Here is a 13,068-nt window from a genome sequence, read left to right as displayed (position 1 = left end):
ACTCCTGCCCAGGAGCTCTCCATGCAGTGTGTCGGAGGGCAAAGGCCTGTGAATGGCAGGGTGCCTTTGGTGGTGGTGGTGGTAGTTTCATCTTCTCTTTCACTGTTCTCGTCCAGCTCTGAAGTCATCTCCCTCAAAGAAAGGGCGTAGTGCCTTGCTAGCTGTCAAGATGCCTGGTCCAACAGCTGCGTTCTCAGCTAGCCAGCTCCCCTCTGAAAAGGACGAAACGCAGTACGATCTCCGTGCAGCCAGGAGTTACCCCACCCTTGATGATGAAGGTAGTAGTCTTGTCCGTGGTGATGGCTGTGTGATTACCCTCTTCTTCCTTAGCAGTTCCTTAGGATGCTCCTCAGTTCTCGTTGTGTTCCCCACTGTGCACCAAACGCATCCTCCTTGATGGATAGCTCTTCATTCCCTGTCTTGCTGTGCTTTGCAGGTACTAAACTTAACCAGGACAGGGGACAAGGTAAGAGGATACTGTCTTGTCACAGTGCTAGCAGTTAGTTGACTGGGAAGCAACATCTCTGAGTTGAAGAAGACCAAATCCTTTCTTTGCAGCACTGTATGGTTCTGCAGTAAAAATGGTCTCTTGGGTCACGGCTGCAACTGGCACTTCCACTTGGCACCAGTGGTTGCAGCCCAAAAGCAATCAGTTGAGGTTTCCACCTGTAGAAAAAGGGGACTGTGCACTGCAGGACTTCAGTGTCAGTGTTTGAATGGGGCAAGATCTTGCATTTGGGGGAGAAAAGGAAAAAGGTAAATAGGTCTGGTTCGTTGCCCTTTTCTTCACTTCCATCTGGGCTGGATTTACAGACAAGTGGTGAAAGGCAGGCTTCTGGAGCACAGAAGTGTTAGATTGCTATCCATGCAAAGCAGTGAGCACTCAATTCATCTCTTAATTCACTTGGTTATTTATCTCTGGCAATCCAAGCCTTTAATCCAGCTTTGGTTACCAGTGAGATATCTTCATTGGCATTACATTTTCTGTAGTGTCTATCTGTCGTGCTGGAGTGGTGCTTACTGGCTCTCTCTAGAGGATGCTTTGGGATAAGCTGTTGCTCTCATGAACCAGCTAAACTTGCCTGCCCGAGCCTTCAAGTGGCCAGTCCCAGTGAGGGTGTGCAGGTAGAACAGCCTCCCGCTGGGATGGTGTAGATGTTTGACCTCTTCTTTTTCTTCCTACATCTCTTCTGTCCTCCACTTTGGGCCAGCAGGCAGGCCAGACCTGCTCCCCTGCACACCTCCTTCCTTTGAAGAAGCTACCACGGCCTCCATAGCCACAACACTCTCTTCAACATCTCTCTCTGTTCCTGAGCGATCCCCCTCGGAGACATCTGAGCAGCCCAGGTACAGGTGAGGACAGTGCCCAGCCCCTGCTCCCACTGGTGTCAAGTGGCTGCCGTTCCTCTTCGTGCTGCAGCTCTCGGTAGGCTGCCCTATGCTCTGGAATGCTAATGACCAATTTTAATTAAATCTCTCCTGGGAGCAAGCAGACACAGCTTTGATGGGATTAATTATTGCTGGGAGAAGTGTCAGCTGTTAAGTAGAACATCTCCCTTATGGGGCAGGGAGTTAGATTTGGGGGCAGTGTAGGATTTCTGCCTTAAATCCCTCCTCTAACTACTATCCTGGTTTCTTTCCGCAGGAGGCGCACACACTCCTCAGGGCAGGATGGCAGGTGAGAAAAGTGTCTTGTCTCCTGTTGCACTGCTGCACAGGGACCTCACGTTTGTCCCACCTCACTTTTGTCCTTGTGCAAAGGCCTCTTGGAGGGCTGCATGTGAATATTGGCAGCCCCAAGACTTTGGGGTGGTCTTCTGCAGGGTGATGAATTGCTTCCTGCAATCAGATGATCCCCATTTCTTGCACAGAATTTTCACTATAGCAGATCTCCCAGTGCTCTGCAAGGAATCTTTAATATTGTTATTTGATGGGAAAGGGGACAACTTAATTTGGTTGAGTTGTCCAAACTTACCCCCTCAACCAGCACTTGAATCAATGAAAATGGTCCCTTATGCCCCCCCTCTCAGTAACCAAGCCTTAAAAGCAGGAAAAATCCTCCTTTGTGCATCTGCCATGGTGAAGTGGACACGAATATAAGAGAGGGCTCTGACTTTGCAAGGTACTGAGCACATTCAGACCACCAGAGATGTAGCGTGGAGGCTGCGTGAACTTCAGTGTTCTCAGAAACCTGGGTGCTTTGAGGCTTTTTCTGGCCTGTGGTGGTGGGTGGCTCAGAGCCAAGGGCAAGGTGGGACAAAACTCCCTGCTGCATAAGAGCGTCTGGATTTAGAATCTCACGTCGTGTAATTATCTTGCATGCTTTTGCACCAGTAAAAATAACCCTGTTGCCTGTGTCAGTGGGACCTGAATGAGGATCCTTACACTTGCTGCTCACTGTGCCCTAGGTTTCTGGGACATCTTGTAAGTGTTGTAGGTACAAATTTTGAAATGCACATCACAAACTCAGTCTGGGGATACGCCGTAGCCAGAGGAGCTGCTGGACAGACTGATGTCCTCTCTCTGTGCAGCCAATGTTTGGTGCCTCAGAGGAAGGCAGGGACTTGGGAAGATGGGTGTTTACAGCATCCCACAAACATCTCCCCTCACTCCTAGTTCTTAGCGATTTGCTGAGTTTCACACCATGCAGCCTGTGGAAAAAATCCTTTTCCAGGGTATTTCTTAATGAATATTGGGAAGTTCCTGTCACTAGAGGGCAAGTTGCTATTGATTTACAGCACCCATCCAAGTGGCAGGGACCTGCAGGGCATCTCACCTCCTGTAGAATGCATTGTCTGAAACTGCTGAATATTGGAGACTTAAATTCAGGCACCTGTGACAGGACCCACTTTGCAAAATGTGGTGACTTCACCTGAATTACTCCAGGCTCCCTTGATACGTCATGGAGGGAGTCACTGCAGGATGTGACTGCTCATCAGAAAATGGGTCAGGTGAATCATGTCCTAGAAGTGAGTGTCCCCAGACTGTCCAGGGAGCTTAGTGACTTGGTCAGAGGTAGATCTTGCCACAACTACAGCCACCTCACATAAGTGTGACCCTCTTTGCTTTTTTTTTTTTTTTTTTTTTTTTTTTTGCCTAATTTCTCCATTTCTTGTGATGGTATCAACATCCTTTCTAGGGGAACAGGGACCTTTGTGTGTATGTGCGAAAACAAAGTTATTAAAGCATGAATCTCTGGGAATTTACATTCCTGAGTCGAAATGAAAAAGCCCTTCTCCAATTTGTTTGAGCCTGGAATGTGGCAAGCCTCTGATTACCCTAATCTGCTGGGGAATTCCCTCCAGGTTTGTGAATCCACCCCTACAGCAGCACCGACCCAGCAGCCTGATGGAGTGGTGCTACCTGCTGGCTGCAGCTCTCGGCCGAGCACCAGCCAGGGATGGAGCAGAGCTGGCCAGGGCTTCTCGTAGACCTGAAGCTCCTCCCTGCCCCAGCCCGTGCCCTTGGCTTGGCAAACACCAGCTTCTCCTTCCCAGGAGGGCTGTAGAGCCAGCCCTGCTAACACAAGCAATTACTTTAATAGCATGAGGTATTAAATTGAAGACTGTCACAAACTGCTCCTGAGCGTGCAGATAAATAGGATGTTAACCCCAGAGCAAGCCGGAGCAGCTTCAGTGCACCAGGAGCCTCAAGAGAGGTTGGAGGCTTTGCCCCTTGTGCAGCTGATGGATAACTCTGGGCACGGGTTTTCCCCAGAGGCCAATTTTCCTTTTTGCTCTGTACTCAGGTGGACATTGCCATCTTTTCTGCAGCACTGGTTATCTAATCCCTTTCCTCTTGCCCTCTTTTCCCACCTCTTTGGCTTTGAGCACTGCAGTCCTGACAGGACTGACTCTTTTGCCTGGGAGGTTTGGTTACCCCAAGCCTCGGGTCTGGCTGAGCCTCGCTCCTTGTGTCCTTGGTTCCCAGGTCACACGAGGAGGTGCGGGTTGAAGAGGAGCTTCAGCAGATCAGCGTAGAGCTGGAGCCCAAGTGTGATGTTGAGATCGTAGCTCCTGAAGAAGACGACAAAGAGTGAGTGCTCTGGAGCTTCCAGCAGCTGCGCAGGGCCCTGCCCGCTGCCTTCTGTCTGTGGCTGCTTCTGCCAGAGGCTGATTTTGTTGGGGCATCGACTTCCCTGGAGAGCGAGGCTCTCCACACAGCTGTGAGATGCTGCTGAGTGATGCTCCTTCTGACCTGACCTGATCTTTCTGGATGTTAGAGCAGATTATCCTCTGCACTAAATCACCGAGCCTTCCGTGTTTCTTCTTTTCTGACCGTGCTGACTCGGTGCTGTCATTTCTTCCCCCCTCCAGAGAGGCGGCTTCTTCAGCCTGTGCCATTGGAACATCCACGGCTACAATAGAGGTGGAGACGGCCAGCCAGGCCTCCGAACCAGCCAGCCAGGCCTCGGATGAAGATGATGTGCCAGTCACAGACATATACTTTGTAAGATACCCTTTCTGCCTGGCCCATGAGGGGTGTGAGGGAAATGTTTGGACGAGGCTGTAATATTCTCTATTTTGGCAGTCGGGTGCACAGGGTAGAGTCTGCCCTTGTGTCGAGTGCCTTCAGATCTTAACACTGAACAGGTTTTGAATGCAGGGAACCAGCCTAGCCCTTGGAGAACAGAGAGCAGCATCTAGTGGGGCTCAAACAGGTGCTGCTGCTGCGGAGGTAGCTGTAGGTGTGCTGCTCTACTTCCAAGCAGAAGCACTGAAGGGCTTATCTAGGCCAGCGTGTTCACTCCTGGGACAAGCCAAGGTGAACGCAGGTGCAGCAGGGGCTCCCTCAGCTGGAGCTGCAACACAAATGTGTGCCGGAGCTGCCCAGAGCCAGAGCAGAGGCGGTTGCAGTGGGGCTGACCTCGGGCTCTGGTGAACTCTGGCTTTTCCTTTCCCCGCAGGCAGATGCAGTAGGTGGTGCAGTGGAAATCTAGTACTGAGACAGGGAGTAAGTGAGGTGATTGCTGGTTGGCAGCAGAGTGCTGTGGAGCCCGGGGGCTGTGTTCCTCAGCCAGCTTCTGCAATGTCTGAGCAGCGTCTGCAGGCTGGAGAGGAGATTTTAGCAACACGTACCTGCTTCGTGGATTCCCAGAGCAGAGCTGAGGGTCTGCCCCGTGGCGGCTCTCCCCCATGTCCCAGCACTGGGATCTTCTCATTAAAAAAGGTGCCCTGCTCTGCCTCGTTGCTGTCGGTTACACAGCAGTGGAGACGAGCTGTGCCCTGTGAACTCCTTCAGACAAACCTAAAACGGGCAGCGTTTGGCTTTCCCTGGGCTTGCGTGACTCTGCTGCAGAGCTGCTCACTCATTGCCGAGTCATTTGGAGGCTCGTGGGAGCTGCAGAAGGAATCGGCTCCATTTTAAAAGCTTGTCTGTTTGGGTTTTTATGCATGCTGTTCAAAATGCAAACAGCTCCCTCTAACACTGGCTGCTCTTTCTTTGCCTGTGGATGGCAGCTGTGTGCAAGCTGCTTGCAGATACTGCCGGTTCCGCTGGCAAGTGTCTCCTAGCAGGGGGCAGCTCCTCTCCCTCCATGGCCGTGGGCACATGGACTCCCCCCAGCTTCCCAGGGGTTCCTCCCTGTCGAGAAGAAACCTTTTGTGTGCAGTGTGTGCTCCCGGAGAGCGTGACTGGCCGCCCATCAGCATCTCATACCTCATCCGAGTCCTTGAGTTTTGCATTAAATGTGTGTCGTGTGCCGTGCAGCGTTTGTCACTGCTGGGATGAAGGGAAAAGCTGACCTGGGCTCCCACAGGCACTTTTCTTGGAAAACCACTTGAACTGCAGCTCCAGGGAGGCAGCACCCGAGCGCAGCAGGGCTGAGCCCACGGCTGCTCCCACAGGGCTGCCCCAGGAGCGGTGTCGGGGAGTTGCGATGGACAGAGAACGATTTGTGGAGTCCCAGGGGACTGGGGTCTGTTCTTTGGAAATCTGCTGCTGAAAGGAGAGCGCTTTATCCTCCTGCTCACCCTCAGGGGAATAAAGGCACAGAGACTGTCCCAGGCACGGGCACCGCTCTTCCCACGCACGGCTTCCCTGCCCGCTGATCCGTTCAGCCCTGGAGTTGCACAACCCCTTGTTCTCTTTTTTGTTGTTGTTTCTTTGTTTGTTGTTTTGCTTTGTTTGTTGGTGTTGTGGTTTTCTTTTGCTTTCTCTTTCATCCTGTCCTTCACATCATCTTTTTTTCCTCTGTTTCCTTTCTCACCTCACTTGCCCTGGGGCCATCCAGTTCACAGATGGGAGGTACTGGATTTACTCTCCCCGACAGCGCAGACTCCGAACCACCTCGCTTTCCTCTGGGACTGTAAGTGAACGTGCTAGCACACAGGGGAGCAGAGCTGCAGCTTTGAAACGCTGGGTCCAGCAGCTCCTTTTTCCCTGGATGCTGTAGCTCTGTCCTCTGTAGCTGCTAGGAACCAGCTCAGTAGAAATCAGGGAGGCAGATCATAACTGCAGAAATGGATTTCTGTAGGATCTGACAGAAATGAAGACTCTGCCCTGCTTTTCTGCAGGCCAAGGGCACAGCTCCTGGCATGGGATGGGCCACAGCATCACCCAGCCCTTGGACAAACCTGCAGACAAACCATTTGTAGGTGACATTAGGCACAGCTCCCTTGGCTCAGGAAGCCAGACTGGGTTCCAAAGAGGCTGTTGAGATGCTCTGGAGCTGCTGTTAAGCCAGTTTTGACCTCTTAGGCCTGTGGCCAGTCTTATTTCTGGTGGCTGGGAGGCTGAGCACTCGTAAAGCCAAAGGAGTTTGAGTTACTGATGGATCAGGGATGGTTTCTGCTCCCAGCCCTTGCTGGCATCACTCACGGGCTCCCTCCTCAAGCAGGTTTCTGTGAGCTGTGGGAGTTTCCCTTTCCCTTCCAGAAGGTGCAGCGAGGCAGTTCAGTGTTTAGGGCTTGCTCTGGGTTTTGGCATTCCCTTTCTCAGGGTGTGTGAGAGCTGCTGTCTTCCTCAGAGGGTAACGACAGCACTGTCAGAGCCTCGGCACAAGCGTTTGCGTAGCGTGGTTGGTGCAGCGCCTGCCGCCTTGGAGCCAGGCAGGGGAGCAGGCATCAGGCAGGGTGCACGGGGAAGCAGGGGCATGCTCCTGAGCTTGGCTGAGGGCACTGAGAAGTGCTGCACAGTGTGGGCAAACAGGCAGCCAGCTCCTCCTGGCAGCTTTTCCTGCCCCCACGCTGGGTTCGGCTGGCCCAGCACCAGCAGGGTTAATGCCGAGCGCCGGATGCTCCTACTTTTTATTTTTATTTATTTTTTTTATCTCCCTGCTGGGTTTGCAGCTCCCTGCATGCATCTGGACTCCCAGAAGGCTCGAAAAGGGGCTGGCTGGAGCATGTGGTTGGGTCAGGATGGGTGAAAAACAGGATGTGGGGCAGACTTGGTGCAGCATTGAATGTTGCTGCGCCTTCAGCAGAGCCCTGCAAAAAGCTCCAGGCAAGGTTTTCTCTTCCTTCCTTCCTCCCAGCGGTCTCTGCTAACGCAGCTGCACTTACTGATGGGGTCCAGCATGCGGAGCCCAGTGCTTCAAAGCTGCTCTAGCTTCTTGTAGTTTCTTGCACACCGTAGACTGTTCCGCTTGGTTCCCAGGCCGGGACCCCCCCAGGCTTCTTTCAAGCACCCAGTTCCATTTCTCTTCCTCTGCAAGCCCAGGCTGGGCCATGGGGCCAGCTTCCACCCCTGATATGGGGGCACCTCTGGAGCCAGCAGAGCCACTTTGCAGTGCAGGTGGGTCCCCCAGGAGTCACCAGCCCTTGAACCTGCCAGGATTTCTGTGCCGAGTCAGGAGCAGAAGCGTTTTTGTCACACAGGTGCCCAGAGCTGCGCTAACTGGCTCCCACCACACGTCCCCTTCCCCCACATTACTCCCAAGATCCAGTTGTGTTTTGCCTCCTTTGTTGTGCCTGTTCTCATCACCCCTCTGCTGTCTCCAAGGCTCTCAGTGGGAACTAACTGGTTCCTTTCTGTGCCCACCACCCACCATGATCCAACCCACCCGTCTGCTGCCTTGCTTGGCCTGCAGGGAAGGGGGAAGGCACAGCAAACCAGGTCAGGTGCCACTGTAAAAGCCCTCCTGGACACTCGAGATGCCAATTTGTAGCACGCCTGGGGCTCAGAAAATGGGGTTTGGGAGCTGAGAGTGGGTAGCAGGAACCAGGAGCTCTGTCCCTGCCCGTAGGTAAGTCTCTTGCCGTGTCTCCTGGTTTCTCTGGGGTCAGGGTGATGCTGTGGCAGGGAGCTGAGGCTTCCCTGGCACTTCCAAAGCACTCAGATCTGTCCCTGCACGAGGAGAGGTTGTCCCATGTCCCAGAAGGTAGGGAGCAGGTAGGTACCGAGGCTGAGGAAGGCTCCTCTGCTGAGACCCAGCACTGAGCTCAGTTCTCTCCCTCCAGGCGGACAGCTGTTCTTACTGTATTGTTTCCTACTCTTTTATTTTCTCCTTTTATTTTTTCCTCTTCTCTCCTTTGCTCCCTGCTCTGCTGCTGCTCTCCTTGCATTCTCCCCGCCGTCTCTGGCCACTCTGGCAGCCGACAGACGAGAGGAGTTGGGTTTACTCCCCGCTCCACTATAGCGCTCAGCTCCACTCTGTCTCCGATGAGGAGAGCGATACAGTAAGTGTACAAGAAGCACGTGCTGGGTGCCCGGTGGGTCAAGGTCGGACCTTGCGCTCCCTCTGCAAGCTGGCCTTGCAGGGGGAGCTGCTGTGGCCTCTGTGCAGCATGGGGCTCTTGCATGGCCGCGGCGGAGCCCTGCCGCAGCTCGGCTCAGCTCTGTGGCAGCAGGTGAGGGCTGCTGCGCTGGCAGAGACCCCTTCGGCTCGGCAGGGGTTGAGTGCAGTGAAAGCTCGGGGGTCTGAAGTTCTCCAGACGCGTTGTTGTTACTGGGATGCAAAAGAAGCAAGTTGCCCTCTTCGTGCTCGTTGTGGCTCTGGGGATTTGGCTGGGCTCAGACCAGATGCAGGGCGGATGCACGGGTGTTGACTCTCTTTTCTCTGCCTCTTGCAGTAATCTCTATGCAGACACAGAAGCCCCAGAGAGCAGCGATTCCCTCTGCAGGTCGATGTGTTCCCTTTTCGTTGATGCAGCCGTTCCAGTGGGATGGGGAAGAGCTTGCCAACACCAGTATTGCTGCACTGCAGGATCCCGGGCACTGCATTTCAGAAAGGAGCAAAACTATAACCGTCTATTTCTACTTATCCCAGATGTGGGCAGCAAAGAAACCACCCACTCACCTCACCCACAGCTCCCAACGGAGACATCCAGCTGGGTGTAGAGAATCCTGGGTAGTAACACAGTGTTTTCCAGATGTGCACTACCGTAGCTACCTATCCATGTGTAATACTGTGAACCTTTTTAATTTTTTAATCATGTATTTATTTCTTTTATCTTTGCACAGAGACAGCACAAATGTGCTTTTTTAAACATTTAGTTTACTGCACTTTTTTTTTTTTTTTTTTTTTTTTTTTTGGTTGTCATATATTTGTGCATCAGAAAGGAGGGTGAGACCTCACTGGAGAATTAATTGGTAGGAGCACGTTGCTGGGGAGGGCAGGGACCGGAGTGGCTTCCCTTGAGGCAGCAGCGTGGTCTGACCAACTGATGGAGTCGGGAGGTGTGAGGCTGTCCAGGCTCTGCCACGGTTTTGCCGAGTGACCTAAGGCAAGTCACTTAACCACTCTGTGCCTCGGTTCCCCTGTGCTGATGGGTGTGCAGTTCCCACTTCCGTTAAAGCACTTAAAGCCTGGGATGAAAGGTGCTATGTAAATGCCATGTATTAAAGGCCATCGAGTAGAATTGCTCCCACGTTACAGTAATCCAAAGTAGCCATGCCAATTCACTTGGATTCAAAAATCGCTAGTGACTTCTCTAGATCTGTGACACTGTGTGGGGGAAGCAAGCGATTCCTGGCAACGCTGATGTGGTCACCTCGGCTCTCTGGACGTCGCAACGGCTTCAGCCTTCACCTTCACGCTGCTGTCACCCCGTCCCTCTGTGCTTGGGAGCCCACGCTTCGTCCCGCCGGCCGCGCCAGGCATGGACAGATGAGGACTGGGCGCCTCCAGGGACCGTCCCCGCTCTGCCAGCCCCGGCGTGGCTCGCCCGGACCCCGCATCCCACTGGAGCCACTTAGCACCTCGCATGCTCACGGGTGTATCCGACCGCCAGTGACTCGGGGGTCGCGGACACTGGGTTCACACGTATCCTCCGTACCTCAGGGCAGTCAGGGAGCTGCGTGCACGTCCACGCCTGCTGGAGGCAGAAACCAGGCACCTGGCTCCAGCACCCGGGTGCGCCGGGCGGTGTTGTGTGCATGGACTCTGTTGGACAGACAGCTGGGTGACTCGGACGTTGTCTGTGGCAGTGTCTGCTGTTGGAAATCTCTGCTTTGGATGTCTGAGACACGGATAGTTTGCTCTTTGAGGGCTGCATGCTGTAGCCAAGACAAGATTTGGTGTCACTTGGCAGTGCTCGGTTTAGGCTCGTCCTTCTGTCAGCAGGACACCGTAGCATCTTGAACTCCAGCAGTCCCATCCTCTCCCAGAGAGAAGAAATGGAACCCTTTAGACGAGGAGGAGACAGGTCTTGTTTGTGTGCTTTACATGCCAAGAGAGGGGGTCAAAATCTCTTTATTCTCATCACAATCTTCAGCTGTCCTTGGGATTCCTTGTAGAGGAGTGTAGAAGAGGAACCCTCCTTCTGGGGCTCTGTCCCTTTCCATCTGTCTTCGCAGCAGCACTCAGGACTGGTTCATTCAGGTCCCAGAAGGTAACCAGGCTGGTGGGAAGCTCTTCCCCTCTGCGAGGTGATGAAGTTGGCGAGGATCTTTGTGAATTGACATTGTTTCTTGCCTAGAAGTACGGGACCCAAACTTCACCCCATGCCTGCAGATGCTGAAGGCTGTACGGTGTGCTGCTCTCGGAGTGCAGGCTGGGGGTCTTGCAAGCTGCTGCCATTAGATGTATCCATGTATTTACCAAATAATCTATCAAAAGTCTTTCAAGACATTCTCCCCTTTCAGTCGCTACTTGACAGCTTGTTCATCCAGCTCGTGGCATCGCTCCATGACAGCCCCTTCAGTAGGCTGGGGAACAGCTCCCAACCCACCCCATCTCCCTGTGCCAGCCCGGGGGGGTGCTGCAGGCTGCGTGTTCGGCGCTGCGGGGGGCTCAGTAGTTGGGCAGAGGGGAGCCGGGAGTAGTGCAATACCTACAGACTAACGTGCCTCTGGGCTGAAAGCGTGAGGCTGCAAAATGCTGGAAATTCAGCCTTTGTTTCCTCCAGAAGCCCGATGCTGCACTTGGAGAGGCCGGAGGAGGCCGTGTCCCTTCTGCATCTTCAAGTGTCGCTCTCGGGCGCTGCGCTGGGGAACGCAGCCCTGGGAGGGAGCCGGGAGGCTGGGCTCAGCCGAGCCCCAGCTGCACGGGCACCTCCTGGGGTTAGCTGCAGCAGGCCTTTCCCACCAACGAAAATCAAGCATCTTGTTAAAGATGGTTCAGGCATCACTGAAATCAGGACTTCTTTCCTTCCCTGCATTTCAGGGGTCTCTAAAGCTGCTTAGCCTCTGTGCAGGAAGTGTCTGAGCCCAACCTTCATAGAGTGTCTCGGTGAATGAACTTTGCAGGCTCAAGCTAGCTTGGTCCCGGAAGATATGGGGAAGCCCAAATCTCCTTTTGCAGCACGTTCATTCCAACTGTTGTCGTTCTTCAGGTGTCCAGGCTTTTTGAGACAATCCTTCTGTGTGCAATCCTACAATGCTGAACCCTTTGGAGCGAGCAGGTCTGTAAAAGATGAGAGCAAAGGGATGGGAGCAACTTTGTCAACGTGAGTGGGGAAAAAGGAGCCTTCTTTTAGGGAGATGCTGATCCCAAATGGAAACTACTCCTTGCCAGGCCCGTGCACACTTCCTGCTGTCATCTCTTGCCCAGGTGTCTGTGCTGGAGAGCAGCTGAGCCTTCACAAGGCTACAGGATGCTGGGGTTCAAAGCTTGCTCCTTACCCACCTCTCTGTGCTATTCCTGCCCACTGCAGTGGGGGAGCACTGGGGCACTGGGGGGCACTTCCCATGCCTTGTCAGTGCTGCCTTTGCAGGGCATAGCAGAGTCGGAGGAAGGGAAGGACTGGGTCTTGCCCTTGGGAAAGATCCTCAGCCCTTCTTTGGGGAGGAGAGCCCTTGCCCCTCCTTGGCCTGAGCACCTCAGCTGTGTCCAGCTCACCTGCGGAGCGGGTCGTGTGTGTTTTTGCTAGGGCTTTCTCTAGTGCCCCAGAAGATCGCTGCCTAGTGCTGTCACCAGCATACCCCTACATCTCGAAAAAGGCACCGCATCTCCTGCTGCTCCACGGGCACAGGTCTCGAGGGCTCCAGGGCTGTTTCTGCTTTCAGCCACCGCCGCCTCCTTGGTGCCTGGCTCAGCCACATGTGCTGAGGTCGCACGTTGGCTCCGGGCACGGGGCTGGCACCGTTGTGGCAGGGCCTGGGTCACCCTCGGTGCCCGCTGGGCTCCCGAAATGTGCCGTGGCCCTGCCCAGCACCCTCCGCTCCCCGCTCAGCGTCACCTCCAGCTCTTTGCCCAGCCGGACAAAAGCCGTGGCCCCCAGGCCCTGGCTCGTGTCTGATTTTCTCTCTGTTGCTGTCGACATTAGCCCCGGGTCTCCTCTATCGGATGCTCGTGCTCCCGCTCATTTCCCACGTCCGCTCCGTGCGTGCACCGTGTAATGAATGTATGTAATTAGGGGGGGCCGAAATGGGATGCCGACCGGGGGTGTTGTCATGGCTCTCTTCTTTATTATTTTTTTTTGGGGGGGTGAAAGGTTACGTCATGAGCGTTTTTTTTCTTTTCCTCGTTCTGTTGTGTTTTTTTTTTTTTTTTTTTCGTTTCCTCCTCGTGGGGAGCCCTTTTCCAGAGAACTGTAAGTTGATGCTTTCTGTCCTCGGCTCTGTGATAAAGCGTTTCTGTGTGTGCTGTGCACAGCGCGCGGCTCTGCCTCGTCTCAGCGCCCTCACTGCCGCGCCCCGCCCCGCGCGGGCATTTTGGGTTAAAAAGCGAGAAAAAAAAAAAAAGGG

The 13,068-nt window shown here is 53.9% G+C and overlaps 1 protein-coding gene across 6 annotated transcripts in view; it reads left to right on the top strand.

Annotated features, from left to right (window-relative positions):
• The window catches only part of PIP5K1C (phosphatidylinositol-4-phosphate 5-kinase type 1 gamma), a 43,302-nt gene extending 30,329 nt beyond the window's left edge, over positions 1 to 12,973 (top strand). The window contains exons 12-20 of one of the 6 annotated variants that reach the window (XM_084498633.1): positions 117 to 278; positions 437 to 466; positions 1,215 to 1,347; positions 1,646 to 1,678; positions 3,931 to 4,035; positions 4,317 to 4,449; positions 6,233 to 6,307; positions 8,535 to 8,618; positions 9,012 to 12,973. In XM_084498633.1, coding sequence (XP_084354759.1) covers positions 117 to 278; positions 437 to 466; positions 1,215 to 1,347; positions 1,646 to 1,678; positions 3,931 to 4,035; positions 4,317 to 4,449; positions 6,233 to 6,307; positions 8,535 to 8,618; positions 9,012 to 9,014 — 758 coding nt within the window. In that variant the 3' untranslated portion in view covers positions 9,015 to 12,973. Of the gene's footprint in view, positions 1 to 116; positions 279 to 436; positions 467 to 1,214; positions 1,354 to 1,645; positions 1,679 to 3,930; positions 4,036 to 4,316; positions 4,450 to 6,232; positions 6,308 to 8,534; positions 8,619 to 9,011 lie in introns of all 6 variants that reach the window. The other 5 variants (XM_084498632.1, XM_084498634.1, XM_084498635.1 and 2 more) reach the window with 5 other exon arrangements.
• The last annotated feature ends 95 nt before the right edge of the window (positions 12,974 to 13,068 follow it).

The sequence above is a fragment of the Aythya ferina genome (genome assembly GCF_964211825.1).
Source record: "Aythya ferina genome assembly, chromosome: 26".
NCBI classification, from domain to species: Eukaryota; Metazoa; Chordata; class Aves; order Anseriformes; family Anatidae; genus Aythya; species Aythya ferina.
Note: the sequence above shows the minus strand (reverse complement) of the source record. Positions and strands in the feature narration are given on the sequence as shown.